General features: G+C 42.6%; 1 protein-coding gene across 13 annotated transcripts in view; it reads right to left on the bottom strand.

The window, feature by feature from the left end:
* The window catches only part of RAP1GDS1 (Rap1 GTPase-GDP dissociation stimulator 1), a 171,251-nt gene extending 151,525 nt beyond the window's left edge, over positions 1-19,726 (bottom strand). For 5 of the 13 annotated variants that reach the window (XM_038400650.2, XM_043513660.1, XM_038400657.2 and 2 more), the window contains exon 1: positions 19,603-19,726. In XM_038400650.2, the coding sequence (XP_038256578.1) occupies positions 19,603-19,681 (79 nt within the window). In that variant the 5' untranslated portion in view covers positions 19,682-19,726. Of the gene's footprint in view, positions 1-19,034 lie in introns of all 13 variants that reach the window. The other 8 variants (XM_038400658.2, XM_043513661.1, XM_038400651.2 and 5 more) reach the window with 7 other exon arrangements.
* Between the last annotated feature and the right edge of the window lie 1,926 nt (positions 19,727-21,652).

Here is a 21,652-nt window from a genome sequence, read left to right as displayed (position 1 = left end):
TTAGCTGTGTTGACTACTAGAGATCTTCCATGACAAATTAATCAGATCCCCTCCTGTTTGACAGTTTTACACTACCCTCAGATTGTTCTAGATCACCCAGCAGGAAAGTTTCAGATGGAAACATACAAAGGCTAAATTATTTCCACCAGCATAAAGGCAGGGTAACTTTACTGGGTTTAGTGGAGTTACACTGATATTAAGTAACCAAGCAGAATTTAGAGCACAAACCACAATCCTGATCCAGCAAAGGGTTAGTATAGGCATAAAAGGCGACCCACATGGAACCCTTTACAGGATCAGGGTCATTTAAATGTGGCACCCCTTTGCTGTAATATGAACAAACAACTCTCACCATCAAAAACCTACCCTGTGTGTTGTCTGTGCCCAACAGATATGGTTGAATAAAATTCTATCTGCTTTTTGAACTGGGAAACTAGTTGAAGAGAACTTTAATTCCATGTGAAGACAACATGCAGCCAATGAATTGACAGCTAGGTTAATGCACCCCTTTGTGTAAGCAGGGGAATAGTCCCGCTTCTGTGGGGAAACTTTCCTGGCTTCTGCACTACCCCGGTGAAGTGGGCTAGCGAAAGGATCCGAGTCCTCGCTCCCACTTCCTTTACCCAGTGGCCTCCCTGCCCTTGAGGACTCCCCTTCCACTCTCCTGTCTGGCAGAGTCCTCATAACCCCAACAAGGCAGGGCCCAGGATTCCTGGGGGGCTCAACCCCCAATCCTGCTGTGGTCACCTAGGACAGGGGCTAGGGCGTCCCCACTCCAGGGTACTCTTTCTGCACTGGGCACTTCTCTGACCCACTGACCATTACATATAAGTTAAAGCAAATACAAGTTGTTTAATCAACAATTAAGTCTAAAAAGAATAGGGAAAAATGGGAAAGGTTAAAGGAAAAACATCAGCCCGCTCTGTGGCAGGGAATATCACAAACAGTGTCTCTGGAATGTCAGGGCAGTTCACAGTCTGTTCCTTGCAAGTCCCAGGCCTTCTTCTCAGGCCCTGGCTGTCCTGCAGGGATGCTGTGGGTTGGACACTTGCTCCGGTGGTGGCCATACGCTCTCAGGCTCTAAGTGGTAGGACCCTTCTTCCCAGTGTCAACCCCACCCTGACGGGGTTATGATCCAAGCCTGGCCTGCAGAGCCTCTTGGCTGAGGTGTCTCCCTGTGCTGGGCCTGCTGCCCGGGGTCTCCCCGGCCGCTCACCGCACCCAGCTCCAGCCCCAGCTTCACGACTCTGTCTCTGCACTGCTGCTGCCGCCTCCAACTTCCTGGGCTGCTTCTTTGGCCCCTCTGCCTCTGGTTGCTGCAGCTCTGCTCCCAGCACAGGTTTGCTCTGCAGGCTGCTTCTGTGACTCTGCTCCCAGCACTGACCTGCTTCCTGGGCTGCTTTTCTGACTCCTCTGGCTCTGGTTGCTGCAGCTCTGCTCCCAGGGCAAGTTTGCTCTCTCTGGGCTGTGCCTCTGGCTTTGGGGCGCAGCTCTGCTCCCAGGTACAGCTCTGTTCTCACTGCTTAGCTTGGGCCCCTGCTTTCTGCTTAGCTCAGCACCAATCTGCCTGACCCAGGCAAATCCAACTCACATGGAGGACGGGACCTCCCTGGCCTCCTGACTCCCTGATTAGCCTGCTCGCCCTGTCATTCAGGCTGACCTGGAGCATTGGCCTCTCCCCATTGTTCCTGGGGACTATCAGTCTCAGGTTCCTGATTCCCCATCCACCCTTCCCCCTTTTTAGTACTGGGAGCTAGAAAACCAAAACACCCCATTGAATGTTAGTAAGGGGGCAACAGTCCCCTTACATTTGCATGTGGTCGATATTATATATCAAGAACAGGCAAATGTGATTTTTTTTGCATGTTTAATTTGTGCATCAGTTAATGCAGATTAAATTGTACACTTTACCATTAAAGTAATACTTTAATGATTGCACTGTTTATATACAGTTAAATTATACAACACACATGCAAGTAATATTAGCATTATCTTGTGCTACTAACAACCAGCTTCAGTTAGAAGCTATAGCAGCTTTCAGCAAAGAGAAAATGAAAAATTTTAAACAGAAACTATTGTACTGTTTCCAGTAAACAGCCATTGGGAAGAAACTGATTCTTATCCAATATTAAAGATTAACTGATATTTCTAAATTAATTTGACTAATTTAATTTCTAAATTTAATCAATTTAAATTAATGTTTAAAAAAAACCAGATATCCTCCTTCACTTACAGAAGATCACCATAGATTTAAATATTATAAATATTATGTTAGGCAAAATGGTTTAAATTCAGTTGATCGTATATTTGTCACTTTTATATTTTAAAGCAATTGCTTCAAGTCAGTTTCTCCTTCACATAACTGCCAAGACATGAGTTCAGGCCTTCAAAGGGGAAAAACAGGATACCAAAGGCCTAAACACAGGTCTTGGTCATGGATCCAACAAAGCACCTAAACACATCCTTAATTTTAAGCACATAAGTAATTACACTGAAGTCACTTAATATATTTAAAGTTAAGTAAGTGCTTAGATCCCACTCGGATTTTATTTTTAAGCACTTCCATTATTTAAGATGTCTCTCTAAAAACAATATAGAATTCTGAGAAAGGAAAAAACCAGAGCCTCTCAATCTGAATACCTTTGAATTTCTAGGCCAGGGGTTCTAAAACAAGAACTACCTCACATTTTGTTTCCAGGTTATGGCCAAAACCAGAGGCGGCCTGTTTTTTTTGTTTGTTTGTTTGTTTATTTTTCTAGTTCCGCTTCAGATATGTAAAATCTTAAGATTTTGGCTGCTTTTTCAAGATTTCTGGCATTAATGCAAAAATCTCATAAGAACAGTTTACAAGATTTCCAGTTGTCAAATCTGATACCAAACCTTTCACCTAGTCATTAAATCTGTAACTCCAAGCCCAGCCTAAACCTAATCTGAACAAAGACTCATCAACATACCTCTGATTTCAAGACACATTTGCTAAAGTTCCTTTTAAAAAGAGAATAAATTTTGAGAAACAGTATTAAAACATAATATAAGTCAAACAGCAGCGTTTCAGAGAAGCTGTCAAAAAATGATCAATTTATGAAACATACAGCCCATACCAGTCTTCAAGAAATTAACCAGTTCCCGTTGTGAAGCCAAAAAATGTTTTGTTTGTTTGGTTTTTTTAAAATTATATAGGTTTCTGATGCCAACCTTTCCAAGGTCAGAAATTTTAAGCTTACATGATTCCTAAAATATGTTATCTTTGAATTACTGCACGCTGTTTAGAATTTGAAGTACCAGAGCATGCTAGAACAATAGTACAACTCACATCCATAGATGTATATCAACAGGCCTATTTAATTGCAAATACATTAAAACAACAACAACAGACCCACTCCTTGTTAACATAAAGTGCTTTGTTATCTAGGGCATTTATCTATCCAACCATATGTTTCACGTTGGGCATGGGTTCTGAACTCAAACTTATGACCCAAATGTATAATCAAAGGAGAACTCTTTCAATGCTTCTCAGCATGCTTCCCCCTCCCTCAAATGCCAAGAAGTGAACTGAGATTCTTACTCTTCCATTCCAAAGGGGATTTCTGTTGTCTTGGGAAAGACAGACAAGTATATCATAGATACTAAGGTCGGAAGGGACCATTCTAATCATCTAGTCCGACCTCCTGCACAACACAGGCCACAGAATCTCACCCACCCATTCCTACGAAAAACCTCACAGTAACTTTGAGGATCAAAATGTATTCTAATTAAGTGGACAGCGTCACTTTTTGCCCTTCTCAAAGTCTCCTGCCTTCGGAGCCTTATATCTACATTTTTTAGATACGTGTTGTTGGAAATATTATGCGTAGCAGTCCTGGAGAGAAGTCTCTGAAATCTTGTGGGCATATGTGACTTTACTATTATCAGACATCAAGAGCCACTATCTATCTACAGGGACATGAAAAGGGATGCTGAAACACTGACTCCTGAAAACTTGATTTTTCTTTCTCCTTATGCCACTACAAGATAGAACAAAGGTCACAGTGTGTATATTAATAATTTGATACAATGCCACCTCTTTCATTTTCCAGGATATCTTCTAACAATCTGAATATTCTTCTATGTTAAATTGATATAACAAATTGCTATAAACCATATCATTCCATCAATTTTTAAGCAAAACTCCCCCTTGAACTTTATGGAATTTCTGGTTTGTTTTTTGGTTTGGGTTTTTTATTTTTTTTTAATGTCATGTTATGACTAATCTTAATCTGATAGGTTTCAGAGTAGCAGCAGTGTTAGTCTGTATTCGCAAAAAGAAAAGGAGTACTTGTGGCACCTTAGAGACTAACAAATTTATTAGAGCATAAGCTTTCGTGAGCTACAGCTCACTTCATCGGATGCATTTGGTGGAAAAAACAGAGGGGAGATTGATATACACACACAGAGAACATGAAACAATGGGTTTATCATACACACTGTAAGGAGAGTGATCATTTAAGATAAGCCATCAGCAGCAGTCCTGTACTATACTGATTTTGATTAGCTTCCTTCACTTACCAATAAAGAAATTTAATAACAATAATACGCTCCTGAGGGTCAAAATTGGCCCAGGGTTCAAATTTTCATTATTGTGACCAAATGATTCCACAGTTCTGAGCTATATCTTGGAAGAAATTAGAGATGTAGCATTTTGCATGATATCATCGGTAGAATGCAATTTAAGGCTCTGTTCCCACAACTAAATCAGTATGGGCAAAATCCCAGTTACTTCAGTGGAACTCAGAGAGGGCTCCATGTGGCCACAAGGATTTGCGATGTAGCATCAACTGTAGGATTGGCTTCTAATTTTGAATAGTTACTTTCATACAAAGTATATCCTCACATATTCCTGCCTGATATATTAGTAAATTACATTAATCCAAGGAGGCAAAACTGAAACATGAGTTAATATTGCTTAGAGCTAAGGGAAGTTTTCTGGGTTTTGCTGTCAAAACAAAATTAAAAATTTTGTTTTAAAATCAGAAAGTTTTGGTTTCTTTTCAGTGTTTGAAAAATGAAAAAATGTCAAGTGAAGACAAAGAGGAGACTGCAGGGAAAGAGAAGGGTCAGACGTTAAGAGGTTCAGGATAGAATGAGAGGTGGGAAACCCACCCACAGGAATGGGGAAGGGAACCCTGAGAAGGAAAGAGGGGGTAGACGTAGAGAAAGAAAAGAAAGTGGGAGACACCTAGGAGGAGAGGGATAGAAAGACCACTGGGAGGAGGTAGAACATGGGGAGAACCTAGAGAGAGAATACTGGGCCATGAGGAATGGAGCTGGAGATATGAAGGAACAGGAGAAACAGGGATGAAAGGCGGGAAGAGTTAACAGGAAGGGGAAAAATGTTAAAAGGAAAAGAGCAGAGTGAAAAAATCAAGGCAGGATATTAAATAAACTTGTCTCAACACAAACATCTTTGACTCTGGACACATTCACAACACTGTGAAGCAGCCACAATAAAGTGGACGTAGTTACACAAGTATTTCAGCTGTTTTTCAAATGTATGAAATTAACAATGAAAAAATACACTATGCATATGTCAGCTTCCCCACATCCTCTATGTGAAACAGTTATGACTGTGGTCTCTGTTTTGGAGAATGCGAGTACAGTACTCAGTTTGGGAAAGGGACTGTCTTCCTATGTGCTTTGAAAAGTGTATTTTGGGTGCTACTGCAATCTAAAGCTATGGATCAGGATCAGAGCCCTGTGTTTGTGAAGAGCCTACCACACTGGAGCGCTAATCTCATCTAGAGCTCCTAGGCACTGGTAGAATAATAATATTATTGTAAGAACAGTCAGAGCCATAGTACTTTGCAGCTTTATGGCAATGGTGGTAGAATTACACCCTGATCTTATAAACAGCTCCCCACATCAGAATGGAAAAAAATAGCAAGCAGCAACTGTTATCTAAGAAAAAGAGGCAGCGGTTTGGGACACTGTTGGCCTGTTAGTGCATAATCTTGTTACTGTTGCCCTCAACCTCCTTCCCACTTCTCTCCTCTTGTTGGTCACACTAACTGTATTCTCTTAAACTCGTAAGCTCTATGGGGTACGTCTTCTAATAAATATGTACAGTTCCTAACACAATGGCGCCCGGATACTAACTGCAATCTTTATTTGTTCTTTATAGCACATAATAGGAATGGAGCATTTTTATTTTTATAAATACATTGTGAAGGATGTGGGGCTGATTTGTAATAATTTGAGTATTGGGTGTGCTCTGGTTATTAGGATATGTATATGGGTATATTGGATTACTGGAATGTTTACAACAATATGTGCATAAATTGGTTTAGTTTCATCGCAAGGCTTTTTGGGGAACTGACAGGAGGGCAACACAATGACTCCAGATAAAGCCCTCTCCCAGTAAAATTGTCAGGGGTCATAATAGCCAATGCCTGAGCTTTAAGCTGCAAAGATGCTATTTTCAGGTACCAGCCAAATTACAAGACTTGTTTTCCCAGTTCTGGGAGCCAACTGATCAAACGGACTTGAAACAGTTAAACAGCACTCTGTCCAGAGGTAGAAGCAAGCTGTTCCCAGAGAACAGACTGCCACAGACACAGAAATGGGGTTGGGGATCTGGAGAAGTTAGGTCTTCCTAAACTCCCAGGGTGGGGCAGTAAGCTTTAGGAAAGACAGACATACACTTAGCCCTTTTATTGTTTTAAATTCCTTTTTCTCTTATTCTTTGTTCCTACTGTTAAGATTAAACACCACATTGGTTTCAGAAAAGTGCTTTGGGTCACTGTATTTAGCACTGGTCACAGCTCCCGAAGGGAAAACTTGTAGGTGCTGAACCCAGTTGGGCTACTGGGGAAGCACAGTCAATCCACAGCATGCTGTAGCCTAGGCCTTGGTATAAGAAAGGGAGATTTGCAGGATTCCACGCCACAGAAAAGGCAAGGGCATAAGCTAATACCTCTGGGGGTGAACTCAGAGAGACCACAGACAGGGTCAGGGTGCAGCTAGTGCTGACAGACATGCTTTAGTTAAATTCTAAGGTTAGAAACTCTGTTTCCCCACTAAATTTAAAATATTCCCTGTGACTTATAATGTGACAGGTCAGAAGCGATAATCAGGTGCTGCCCATGTCATAGAAACAGGAAGCATCCCTAGACATACTCTCAATAGGGGGTGGCAGCTGGAAAGTAGGACACACATGACATACCTGCATGATAAAACATTCCTTTCGATCTAAAGCAGTGGTTCTCAACTAGGGGGCCACAAGCAGGTTTCAAGGGGTCCGCCAAGCAGGGCTGGCATTAGACTTGCTGGGCCCAGAGCCAAAAGCCGAAGCCACACTGCATGAGGCTGAAACCTGGTGGCCCAAGCCCTGCCACCAGGGGCTGAAGTTATAGCCTAAGCAACTTAGCTTTGCGGTGCCCTCTGTGGAATGAAGCCCCTGTTTCCCACCCCCTAACACTGGCCCTGGCTTTTATATGCAGAAAAACAGATGTGGCATAGGTAAGCCATGGAGTTTAAGTATGTTGGGGGGGAGGCGGGAGGGGAGGCTCCAAAAGAAAGAGGTTGAAGAATGGGAAGGGAAGACTACTTATTTTTTTACTTGTTCAATTAATTCTTGCTTGTATTTATTTTGCTGCTGTTTTGGCTAACCTAACTGTAAAGAGACTGCAGAATTTGCAGTTTCCGGCTACGTAGTTCAACTGTGTCTGTCACAGAATCTGTCCCTAATTAGTGTGTAATTCTACAGGTCCTGAGTGCAGTACAGTTTTCAGTCTGGTTATGGAGGACAGATGAGGTAGTTTCACTGTAGCAGATAATGGAATGGTAGATAGGAAAAAATGTTGTTTCCAAGCTGAATATGAAGCGCAAGATGTGAAAATACGGGTCTCTTTATTCTAAGGAATACGGGGTGGGACAGGGACAACTTATTTTGATGTAACTGGTTATTCTGACAGGTAGGTATTGTAAATGTAGATGGTTAATAAAAGAGAAAAGGAATTGGAGGGTCTGCTTATTGATTGGTGGCTCTTTTGTATTAATTCCAATATTAGTATGTAGACAGTGCAACAACACAATGGAGTATGAGGCTTATACTGGAAATGCAGATGTAGAAGAGGCATGGTATGTGGATGTAAGGGAATCTTAGGGACCGATCTTGTGGGGTCAGGGATAAGGTGTGAAAACGAAGAGTTAAGGCTGTTTGAGAAACCTGATCTCTGAGTTCCCTGACTTTCAAATATTTAGGAGTTTTTTGTTGTATCTACAATATGCTAATTAGGTCCTGTTTGTTCCAGGCCTGGTGTGCAAATACATATCAAATGTGGTTTTATATAACTGAAACTTCATTAGTTAAGGTTGTGAATGAATACATTATTCATTCACAACCTTAACTAATGAAGTTTCAGAATTTGTAGTCTTTTTCAAGTTTTGCTGAACTATCATGACAACACACTATCATATTTATTTATAAAATAAACAATTCCACCATAATTTTCAAATAAAACAAAAAAACTTCATCAGCTTTGGGTTCAGACCACATCTCCTGCCAGGGGAGCCTTTCACGTTCCCATGCCTGAGCAGAGATATTGAACTGTCATCCTCCGAGATCCTTTATCCCCACACATAAGCCTGTTCTTCTCAGGTCTCCAAGCAACCCTGATAAATCCCACCCGTCTCCTCAAAATCCAGCTCAAATGTCATGGTCTCGCATATACCTTTCCCTAAAGCTGTTCCCTCCAATACATCCATACTCTGATGCTCATCCCTCAGAGCCACCTCTCTCTCATTTCAACTTCATACTCCCTGCTGCGCAACCTGGTTCCCAGATATGTGCAGCAGAAAACTGGTGACTCAAAGTTAGAAGCCACAATTCAACAAAGCACATACTTTAAGACTTAACTGAATTTAAGCATGTATTTAAGTGATTTGCTGAATCTGACACAGAGCCAATAGAAAAACTTCAACCAATAATGGAAATGAAAACTTTCAAAAATTTTATTTTTTCTTCAGAGTGACACAGTCAAGAAGGTAGACTGGTGGTATTAGAAAATGGAAGTAGCAGATGGACCAGAACAGTTTTCATTGTCAGATCTTGGTGAATCTCAATTACGTTATCACTAACCTGGGAAATAACTCTCTGTATTTTAATAAAAGTTCAGAATTGGCCTATGTTGAAGATATTGTTAGACCGTATCAGAGAAATTTGGAGCTTGTGAGGACTGTGGTTATGAAGAAATATGAAGAAAACAGGTCAATCTCAAAAATGGGGCATTTTTAAATGTTTCCTCCACTAAAAGTTAGCAAATATTTTCCTCAATATTCACTGAACATTCAATTGCTGTATGAAGAGTTCTTGTGCCAAATTTGCAGACTAGGAAACTGGGAAATAGAGGAATTTTAATAACTACTTAAGTGCAAATCTCAATTCAATTTTAACTGTAACAGTCACTTCTGATGCCTCCAAAATAAATTACTGGTGATATACTTTGAGAGTTGGATGTTCAGATACTCCTTTACAGTTTCTTTGGTTCCTATCCATTTCACTGCAGGGAGTACAAACAACGGAGTCTGCAAAGGGATTCAGGTCTGAGACATGCAAGGTATGCTTTCTTTGTCTGCCTACCTTTCACATTTCTTCAACTGGACCCGAATGGTGAAATTGATAATATGTCCTGGCTTTGCCAGAAGATCTTAGAAGTATCTTGAACTGGAGTCCTCTGTCCAGGCTGGAGTAGTATGAATGAGAATTACCTGGTTTATGAATTTAACCAGATCTTCTGGGTGTCTGCCAAGTTTATAATCTAGTTGAACCACAGCTATTTGTCTTAAGGAGTTTTACAAGATCACCAGGGTTTATGTAAAAGTTCCCTAAACCAGAGCTACTTGGCTCACAGATTTTACAGGATGTCTGTAAAGCTCTGAAGCCTGCTTAAACTACAGCCATTAGTTTTACAGTGTTTACAAGTTCTAATGGGCAAATCTATGGCATCTGCAAATTCTGTAAAACAGATCAACTCCTTTTGGTCCAAAGTTCAACTTTCCAAAGAGTATAACTCCATTTTTTTAAAAAAATTTCTACCTTATCAATAGGACCCTAGCATATTCACGGTCCATTTTGGTCAATTTCAAGGTCATAGGATTTTTTAAGTAATAAATTTCATGATTTCAGCTATTTAAATCTGAAATTTCATGTTGTTGTAATTGTAAGGGGTCCTGACCCAAAAAGGAGTTGTGTGTATGTGTGTGGGGTTTTTTTTTGCAAGGTTATTGTGTGTGTGTGTGGGGGGGGGGTTGTGGTACTGCTGTCCTTTCTTCTACACTGCTGCTGGCGGCGGTGCTGTCTTCAGAGCTGGGCAGCTGGAGAGCGGTGGCTTCAGGCTGGGAGAATGGAGAGCCGCCACCAGCAGCAGCACAGAACTAAGGATGGCATGGTATGGTATTGCCACCCTTACTGCTGCCTGCAGATCTGGGCCCTCACTCAGCAGTCATCACTGTCCAGCCACCCAGTTCTGAAGCCAGCAGTGCAGAAGTAAGGGTGGCAAAACCATACCATGCCATCCTTACTTCTGTGCGGCTGCTGGCAGTGGCTTTGCCTTCAGAGTTGGGCTCCCAGCCTGAAACTGCGGCTCTCCAGCCACCCAGCTCTAAAGTCAGCGCAGAAGTAAGGATGGCAATACCACAACCCCCCCTAAAATAACATTGTAACCCCCCTGCAACTTCCTTTTGGGTCAGGACCCCCAAATTTGAGAAATGCTGGTCTCCCCCATGAAATCTGGTCTTTTGTGTGCTTTACCCTATACTATATAGATTTCACATTGAGAGACCAGATTTCATGGTCCGTAACATGTTTTTCATGGCCGTGAATTTGGTAGAGCCCTACTTGTCAAAAATAAACCCATGGAATAAAGCTCATACAAAAACAGTGATTGAAAGAAATCTAAAATTTCTAGACGATGCTGTTTTAGAAAGAAGGTTTAACAGAAAATCATCAGACTACTTAACGAGAAAGATGGCACTTTCAAAATCCCTTATTGGGAAAAAATGCCTTTTCTGAGTAACTCTCGAATTGTCATTAAAAAGTTCTGACTTAGCTAGAGAACACACATCAACATTTCAAGAAAAATTACTGTGTTTTATTTTCTAGAAACTTAGAGCTTCGTAATCACGCTTACAACGGAAAACAAGCTACAACCTAAAAGGTAATGAATGCCTCCAAAGTTATAGATAGCAAGGGCTCTCACTTCCTTAAGGCATAGCATGCAATTAGGCTAGTTTATGGTGAACAGTGAGTCTTCTATTATCTATAAAACGGGGTCAGCATTTCCTATCTCTGTTTAACCCACAAACTCATACAAGTAAAACAAAAAATAATTTTTCCTTGTAAAATATTTTGCTAAAACAATTAGATGTGAAGAAATTCAGCATATTTATTCTAGTCAGAATGCATCAACCAGTATAGTAGGCTGTACTGTCATTTCCCAAAGCAAAGACCAGTTTGCAGCAAAAAAATGTGAATCTTTAAAATGCTGACACTGAAATAACTAGTTCTAGACTGGTTTCAGAGTAGCAGCCGTGTTAGTCTGTATTCGCAAAAAGAAAAGGAGTACTTGTGGCACCTTACAGACTAACAAATTTATTAGAGCATAAGCTTTCGTGAGCTACAGCTCACTTCATCGGATGCGTTCATGAAGTGAGCTGTAGCTCACGAAAGCTTATGCTCTAATAAATTTGTTAGTCTGTAAGGTGCCACAAGTACTCCTTTTCTTTTAGTTCTAGACTGTATCTTTTTTTTTTTTTTTTTCCTCCCTTTCAACAAAATTTCCTGGAAGCCTGCAGTTCTGCACTTCTGAAGAAGCCAAAGAGGTTAGATTAGTTCTGACTAATCTTCCCTAATCATGATTGTTCTTGTGTTGAAACCACTGTTTACATTCTTTTGTTCTTAAAGAGGCCTAATAGTTTTGTCTATACCATTAGGTTAAAGGCTTCATTCAAAAATTATGTCTCCTGAGAAAAGAATATACAGAAATAGTTTAAGAAGAAGTCAGCAAGGAATGCGTGTCTATCTACAAAATCGAAATAAAAGCTGGGAGAGAAAAAAAAAAAGAGCAAAAAAGATCAGATGAAATCTGAAGAAAACAAAGCAGTAATTATAGAAATGAGCATGCTACCAAGAAGAGAAACAAAAAATAGAAAGGAACAAAAACCCTTTGGGGGAAGTGCATATAGAGGGAGAACTAGGAAAAGCAGAGGGTAATTATGAAGACGAGAGGGACTTGGGAACATCATAGAAGAAAGTTAAGAAAATAAACCAGAAAAGTAGAAAAAGTAAGACATGAGGATTTTCCCCCTCTAATTCTCAGAGTATTTTGAGTGTAGCCTGGGAATCCTATACACAAGTTTTCAACCTTTCTTGAGTAAAGTTGGTTAATTAGTGGTGAATTATGACAGGTTTCAGAGTAGCAGCCGTGTTAGTCTGTATTCGCAAAAAGAAAAGGAGTACTTGTGGCACCTTAGAGACTAACAAATTTATTAGAGCATAAGCTTTCGTGAGCTACAAAAGCAGCATCGCTTATCCCATAACCTCAGCCATGCAGAACACAGTGCCATCCACAGCCTCAGAAACAACTCTGACATCATAATCAAAAAGGCTGACAAAGAAGGTGCTGTCGTCATCATGAATAGGTCGGAGTATGAACAAGAGGCTACTAGGCAGCTCTCCAACACCACTTTCTACAAGCCATTACCCTCTGATCCCACTGAGAGTTACCAAAAGAAACTACAGCATTTGCTCAAGAAACTCCCTGAAAAAGCACAAGAACAAATCCGCACAGACACACCCCTAGAACCCCGACCTGGGGTATTCTATCTGCTACCCAAGATCCATAAACCTGGAAATCCTGGACGCCCCATCATCTCAGGCATTGGCACCCTGACAGCAGGATTGTCTGGCTATGTAGACTCCCTCCTCAGCTATCTTCGAGACACCACTGACTTCCTGAGGAAACTACAGTCCATTGGTGATCTTCCTAAAAACACCATCCTAGCCACTATGGATGTAGAAGCCCTCTACACCAACATTCCACACAAAGATGGACTACAAGCCATCAGGAACAGTATCCCCGATACTGTCACGGCTAACCTGGTGGCTGAACTTAGTGACTTTGTCCTGACCCATAACTATTTCACATTTGGGGACAATGTATACCTTCAAATCAGCGGCACTGCGATGGGTACCCGCATGGCCCCACAGTATGCCAACATTTTTATGGCTGACTTAGAACAACGCTTCCTCAGCTCTCGTCCCCTAATGCCCCTACTCTACTGCGCTACATTGATGACATCTTCATCATCTGGACCCATGGAAAAGAAGCTCTTGAGGAATTCCACCATGATTTCAACAATTTCCATCCCACCATCAACCTCAGCCTGGACCAGTCCACACAAGAGATCCACTTCCTGGACACTACGGTGCTAATAAGCGATGGTCACATAAACACCACCCTATATCGGAAACCTACTGACCGCTATTCCTACCTACATGCCTCTAGCTTTCATCCAGATCATACCACTCGATCCATTGTCTACAGCCAAGCGCTACGATATAACCGCATTTGCTCCAACCCCTCAGACAGAGACAAACACCTACAAGATCTCTGTCATGCATTCCTACAACTACAATACCCACCTGCTGAAGTGAAGAAACAGATTGACAGAGCCAGAAGAGTACCCAGAAGTCACCTACTACAGGACAGGCCCAACAAAGAAAATAACAGAACGCCACTAGCCATCACCTTCAGCCCCCAACTAAAACCTCCCCAACGCATCATCAAGGATCTACAACCTATCCTGAAGGACGACCCATCACTCTCACAGATCTTGGGAGACAGGCCAGTCCTTGCTTACAGACAGCCCCCCAATCTGAAGCAAATACTCTCCAGCAACCACACACCACACCACAGAACCACTAACCCAGGAACCTATCTTTGCAACAAAGCCCGTTGCCAACTCTGTCCACATATCTATTCAGGGGATACCATCATAGGGCCTAATCACATCAGCCACACTATCAGAGGCTCGTTCACCTGCGCATCTACCAATGTGATATATGCCATCATGTGCCAGCAATGCCCCTCTGCCATGTACATTGGCCAAACTGGACAGTCTCTACGTAAAAGAATGAATGGACACAAATCAGACGTCAAGAATTATAACATTCAAAAACCAGTTGGAGAACACTTCAATCTCTCTGGTCACTCGATCACAGACCTAAGAGTGGCTATCCTTCAACAAAAAAGCTTCAAAAACAGACTCCAACGAGAGACTGCTGAATTGGAATTAATTTGCAAACTGGATACAATTAATTTAGGCTTGAATAGAGATTGGGAATGGATATGTCATTACACAAAGTAAAACTATTTCCCCATGGTATTTCTCCCTCCCACCCCACCCCCCACTGTTCCTCTGATATTCTTGTTAACTGCTGGAATTAGCCTACCTTGCTTGTCACCATGAAAGGTTTTCCTCTTTTCCCCGTCCCTCCCCCCCGCTGCTGGTGATGGCTTATCTTAAGTGATCACTCTCCTTACAGTGTGTATGATAAACCCATTGTTTCATGTTCTCTGTGTGTGTGTGTATATAAATCTCCCCTCTGTTTTTTCCACCAAATGCATCCGATGAAGTGAGCTGTAGCTCACGAAAGCTTATGCTCTAATAAATTTGTTAGTCTCTAAGGTGCCACAAGTACTCCTTTTCTTTTTGGTGAATTATGAGCACTTCTCTTAACTATTAATGCAAAATAATGTTTATTTTTGCGAAGGAGAGGGATACCGATCATAGACATCGGACAGTGAACAAACCTGTGGAGTTAAATCCAGTGGCAGCCCTCCCAGCTGCCACTGGATTCTAGCAACCAGAATTTGTTTGCTAACCCTCTTAGCTCTATTATGAATGCAGTGCAAATATTTTTCTTTTCCAGTCTGGCAACACCAATTATCACCACTATAGCATGTGCAAGCACTGAGAGAAGTAGCAAAAAGAACCTTCTCAGAATGGAAGAATAATTTTCATCTACTTCCACCCTCCTGCCACTATATTAAACTTCTTAAAAAAAAAAAAAAAAATTTGTCCCATTCACCTTTCTTCCCTAAAGTCACACTGCATGCAGCCTCACCTGAAACACACTTCAGCTCCCTCTACAGGGTGAACAGAAGAAAGCATTCACAAAACCAACCTCCTGAAAACAGGGACTCTATCTTTGCCAAGCTGTGCCATCCACAATCTGGATCTCATATGTTATAGCTCAACCACCAGGCTGACCCGAAGCTTGACACTTCCTGAACATATTTAGCACATTGTACATTTTTGCAAGGAAACACACACACACTGAATTAATGAGTACAGACTACGCAGGGAAGAACTGGGCCCTGAAATTGGCAATATAAATCTCTATTCACTCAGGTCTCTCTTTAGCATTGGATTAGGGTAGGTAACAAAAGGAGAACAGATAAATAAGCAATATTTTAATTAAGCCAGCCATCTAGACAGGAGAATTGATGTTGTGTGTGAATATGTTTTTTAAGAGACATACAGATGCCATTGTTTTGAGTGCTGTAGAAAGACTTAAGAAATGTAGATGCAGACCCCCACTTGCAGCTGAAGTCTACAATCCAGAATATCTAATCTGCAGGTAGAAATTAATATACATGATAAAAATAAAATTGTACCCATATAAAATACCATATAATGTTTTATAGTAAAGTCTTTTAGAATGCAGTCTCTATGCAAGATAGATAGAACAAAGTTGCACTGCAGGAAATAAGACAGAGATGAATCTTTAAACAGTTGGGTACAAAATGCCTTGCAAACCAGAGATACTATGGTAAAAAAGCACAAGTAATGTTCATTAGAAAAGGCACAGAAAACAACAGCAGTGAGTGTCATCCAAAATACTCGAAGTGCTGTACTGTACTTCCAAGAACGGTTAAAGAAACCTAGCATGCAAAAAGAATGCTTAATGCTAAAAATCAAACATTTTTTAAAATAATGTCTGAATTCATCATTTTAAATATAAATCCAAAGGACAAAAGCACAATTTTGGGAAGGACAAGTATTACTTCAATCCTACAGAAGCAAATCATTGCCAGAAGAATGACTACAGAGGAATAATCAGTTGGTGCCTCTAAGATAGGAAAGGCATTCTAACAGCTGAGCTCCCACGGTCTCACATGTACACATGAATCTCTTTAATGGCACAAATCTTTTGATTGGAATATGAATGTTTTCCAGGGCTTCCATTTTACATCATTAGTGTATGAATCTACTAATCCCATTCTGACCTGCTTATTAAGTGTAGAATATTCAGTATGTTTAATCATAAAACAGATTTAGTACTCTCTGCCACAAATACTTGATTCTTAAGTATGATTTACCAAGTTTATAGAAGCTTGAGGAAGAGATCTAGTGCTGCAAAAAGTCATCCTCAATACTTACTTTCTGAGTATTTCCAACAGTTACGCAATGCACAAGTAAAAACAAGAGAGCACACTGGAATTGAGCAGTGGAAGCTACTATATTGATTTTGTGAGCTTAATCATGAGACCCTAAACATCCAAAGTCATCATTTGCTCTAAAAAATGTAACAGAAAACAGATAGCTGGCTAACCAAGGGGGAGATGCAATTTTGATTTCCATCTTGGTCACTGGCTCCTCAGAATACCATGAGCTGCTGTAGAGGAGGTTATAAGTTTGCCATTGACCTGAAAAGCAGCAGAATCAGATCCAGATGTGTGGAGGTGTGGGAAAAAATAAGTGAAGTGGGTTCCTTCTGTTGCTCAACAGCAATCCCTTTGGACAATTAAGGAGCATCCTTGATGGACTCTGAATAGAAACCCTTTTGGTCATTTTATCACTGCTAATAATGTCATAATTATGCAGCAAGCTTTGGCTAGAAAGATTATGCAAGCAATTTACAAACTCATTCACAACTGGAATGGAGCCTTTTCTAGAGTAGGATGTAGCATTTATTCTGCACTAGCACTTTGGTCATGATACTGGGATAAATATCCCTACTCTTGTGATCAGTGTCATTAAAAATCACCTAATAAGTAGTCAAGGAGTTGGCCTTTCATCTCAGCTAAATGAGACATCCAGAACCTTACCACAATATCAAGGCAGAGGTTCAGTATCTGCCGCTGAGAAAAGAATTATACTCAACTGTTACATAGGGTTTTTCCTCTTCCAAGAACTTTATAAAAGTGAAATAATCTTCACAACAGCCCTGAAAGGTAAGTAAGCATTATCCCCATTTTACAGACAGGGAAACTAAGGTATAGAGCTTGTTTCTAAACATGAAAATCTTTGTTTAGTAAAAGGCAGAAGATTTATATGGTCTCAAAAGAAACCAGTTACTTATCTAAGGCAGCAGCAGCAGCACCGTGTCAAATCTAGGATTATGAATTCAGGAATTGCTGACTCCTTATCCTGTGTTTAGACTATTAACCCAGTAGTTCTCAATCTTTTTCTTTCAGAGGTCCACTCAAGATGCTATAAAATCTCCATGGCCCACCTGTACCACAACAACTGGCATATAAAAGCCAGGGCTGGCATTAGGGGGTAGCAAGTAGGGCAACTGTCAGGGGCCCTGCAAAGCTACACTGCTCAGCCTTTGGTTTCAGCCCCATTCGGTGGGGCTTTAGCTTTCTGCCTTGGGCCCAAGTGAGTCTAACACTGGCCCTGCTTGGCAGACCCCCTGAAACCTGTTCCCAGACCCCCAGCGTTGAGAACCACTACAGTATAACCTCTCTGGCAGAGGTACACTATCCTCAATTTCTGGTGCAGCCCAAGGAGATACAGTGTCCTCAGCACTTACCCCACTGGGCCGTAAGGCTGCACTACTTTCCAGATCAGTGTAGGATTTTTTGGGAAGTCTCCATCAGCCTACAAGCTTTGGGACTTAGCAGACAGATAATACGACGCAGTTCTTCACTAGACACATGGTGACTTAAAAATAGTAGGGTGGGCCCAATATGAAGATCTTTGGGGTTCCCAAAAGCATGCAGAGGAACCCCACAGGTGAGAATGGAACATCAAGTAATCTTTGTAACGTATTATCCCAACTGTCTATTACACAAACAAAAGTGGGGGAAATGTAGTCTGTTGAATGACCTATAGAGCCACTTGCTCCAAATCTTCTTTAATACTTACAGAATTTGATTTCCACTTAAGAAATCTGTATTAAAATACTGTAAAAGAAATTATATTTGAGAAGTACATTCAGTTTATTAAATTGACATTCAGCCTACCTAAGGCCAGCCTGACGGATTAACTGGCAATATCACAGGAGCCCCCAGAAACTTTGCACTGTGATTTTAGAAAATAAGGAAACGCTTTTTTTTAAGTTCAGAAATAAGGTGCCATCGCTATGTTCAGCTTCCTGCTGTCTCACCCCTGTCCCCAGCCCTTACGTGACCAAGGTACCGAGCTCAGCCCAGTCACAACACACCCTGTAAACACCCCGCTGGTCTATTTCATGGACTGGTCTCTGGTTTTACACTCCCCGTGGCCACAGCTGTGCTCTTTACCCCGTGGCTGGCTGGAGACACCCCCGCCCCCCATTCCCTACACAGCCCTCGTAAAAGCAATCTGCACCCGGAGCCTCGTCCGGGGAGACCACAGAGCTACTGAGGAAGTTGCATGAAGTCGCCTTCCTCCTCCTGCCCGTCCGACACGGAGGGAGGAGGGAAGCAAGGGGCCGGCCTGGGGAGGCAAAGGGACAGTGCGACGGGGAAGAGGATGCAAAACAGGGAGCCGCACAGAAGCCACGGAGGGGGCGGGGGGGAGGCGGGAAGAGGAGCCGGGGACTTGTTTCGGCGTCATGGCCCCGTCCCTCCGGCCATGGAGAGGAGCGAGCGTCTCCCCAGCCCCGCGGTGCGGCAGAGCAATGCCAGAGAGGGCGGGGGCAGAGGCCGGCGCGCGGAAGGGCGCTAACTTCGGGGGACAGCGGCCGGGAGGCGGGCTAGACCGCGCGGGAGAAGGCGACTTACCCATGTTCCTGCCCGGAGAAGAGCCGCTCTCTGGGTCCTGCTCAGGGCAGCTGCCTGCGCCTCTAGCCAGCGGCCGGGGAGGGACCCGCGGGAGCAGCGGGCACGGGGCGGGGCGGCGGCTGCGGCCAGCGCTGGGCGGGGAGGCGGCGGCGGCGGCGGGAGCAGCCCGGGAGCCAGGGCCCGTCCCCGGCGCCTCGGGGTGTGCGTGGCGGCGGCGGCGGCGGGGGCTACGTGCGTTCCAGGGCCCGGCCGGCCCCGCCGCTGCTGTCGGGGAGGGGAGGCGGAGAGCGAAGCGGGAGCCCGGCTCCGTGCGTGGGTCTCGCTGCCTGCCGCGGCTGTGTCGATTGGATTATGAGTCAGTGTGTAGTACATCCGGGCCAGGCCCTCCTCTGGAGACACCCGGCCCAGCGGCACCCAGAGACCCGGGAGGAGGAGCTGGCGAGGCCGCGGCAGCCCCACGGATACACCGAAGTCGCTTGTTTCTCCGGGTTTGCCCCCGCCCCGGGGACGGTCGGGTTTCACCCCGTGCCCCTGCCCATCCGCGCCGGCTGCTGCTTAGGCTGAATACCTGGGTAGGAAGCCGCAGGGGGCTTTGCCGGCAAACTCAGCTCTTCGCGGCCAGCCCCTGTGCAGAGCTCCTCACCCATCGCCCCAGTCGTGCAGCCGTTGTCATGTTGTACGCGTTATTATTTATTAGTGTCTTATGGTTTGCAGATCGTATTAACAGATATGTTAAGGCAGCCAGAGAAAATGTGGGGAGGAGACTTGCATGTAGCATTTGCCCTCCTATAACGTTCAGCGCTTGCATTGTAGCGTGTAGCTAGGCAGAGCCACGAAGGCCCAGCCAGCCAGGTCATTAACTCTGTTTTAGACTGTGACCCCATTGTATAGCTCTTTCTATCCTTGTAGACTGAGCCTGGTTGATAAATATTCAAGACTATCATTTTTTTTTTTTTTTAAAGTTTGCCCTCCCCCTTCCCCGCACGAACCAGCCCTAACTGGCACAACCATGTTACTGGGGTTTTACAGGTTTTAAGACTCTCTTGTAAAAATGGCTTCAGGACAATGGCTACTTTTCCACAGTAGACAACCCAAGGCCCCAGTTAGCACCCCACCTAGGAAATATGCGTAAAGTGATTTTAACACATCTTGGTCTATGCTGACAAGGAAAAGCATGTTCAACCCATGCTGTCTGATCCCATGTTTCATTTTTTAAATTCTTACAGAAGAATAAATTACAGATTATTTCCTCTTTTAAAAAAAAGACTTCCAGCAATAAGAATGACACTCGCACCCCTTCCATCCTTTGACTCCTAAACCTCTGCTAGCCAAAACGTAAAAAACAGGAAATTAATCATTTTTTAAAAAAATATCAAAACAAAACCCATACCCCAAGCAGACCCTGAAAAAGGAGATGAGTCAGAGACGTCATCAAGTCTACTAGGGACTTCGCTATTGCTATTGATTTTAAATGGAAGGCGCTCACAGATTACTGTGATGGGTTGCAGTATAAAACCTTAATATAGATAGAATATCCAAGGTGTGCATGACGCTTTATAGAGACAAGATTTTAACAATGTCTCCACCCAGGGAGTTCGCAATCTAATTTGTACAGGTAACAAAAATAAAGACAGTGCCTGTTTGTTTGTTTTTAATTTGTTAGTTTTTAATGTTTAGAGTAAATTGACCTCTTGATAGTGGTATTTAGTTTGTGGGTTTTTGTTTTTAATGTTTTTAATGTGGTAAGTTGACCTCTTCATAATGTTTTTTTCCTGCTTTAGAAATACAGAGCCAAATTTTCTTCTCAGTTAAAATGGTATAATCCTGACGTCAGTGGGGTTGCACCATTGTAACTGAAAGGAGAGTTTAAACTACAGCATAATGATGTGATTTACCTTTTTTCCCACTGGAGGACAGAATAATCTTTGGAGGATTTAGATTATGACATTACTGCCTGAGGTGGCTGAAAGCTGAGAAACAATTCTCTCGTTTTAAGACCCAGCACTCCATTCCCTTTTACATATTAGGAGCTGGGAAAGCTGTAGCTCAGGTTGCAATCTGAATAATGTCACATTCCAGGTCTTCCAAAGACTGCCAGAGTCTTCTAAGAAAAAGAGGCAAGAAAGAATGGAGTTCATATAACAAAAAAGCTAACAGAAAAGGAGTACTTGTGGCACCTTAGAGACTAACAAATTTATTAGAGCATAAGCTTTCGTGAGCTACAGCTCACTTCATCGGATGCATTTGTGAGCTGTAGCTCACGAAAGCTTATGCTCTAATAAATTTGTTAGTCTCTAAGGTGCCACAAGTACTCCTTTTCTTTTTGCGGATACAGACTAACACGGCTGCTACTCTGAAACCTGTCAAAAAAGCTAACATCTGCCTCCCAAAAATGCTTATTCAGCTGTCTTCATACTTCATAAAGGAGAACAAACAGTACATTATTTTGTGTTTTGGATTTTGAGTTTAAAATGTCAGCAAGGAGCGGTGGGACAATTAAGAGTGTACACTGTCGCATAGGACTCCTAAATCTTGCACAAATATGAACTTGTTTTGTTATGGCTGAGGTTGGGAGCTGTTCTGTCATGATGAGATTTGCTGTCATAAAGAAGAGGAAG

This window comes from Dermochelys coriacea, chromosome 4, assembly GCF_009764565.3.
Source record: "Dermochelys coriacea isolate rDerCor1 chromosome 4, rDerCor1.pri.v4, whole genome shotgun sequence".
Classification (NCBI taxonomy): domain Eukaryota; kingdom Metazoa; phylum Chordata; order Testudines; family Dermochelyidae; genus Dermochelys; species Dermochelys coriacea.
This window is presented reverse-complemented; position numbering and strand designations above follow the sequence as displayed.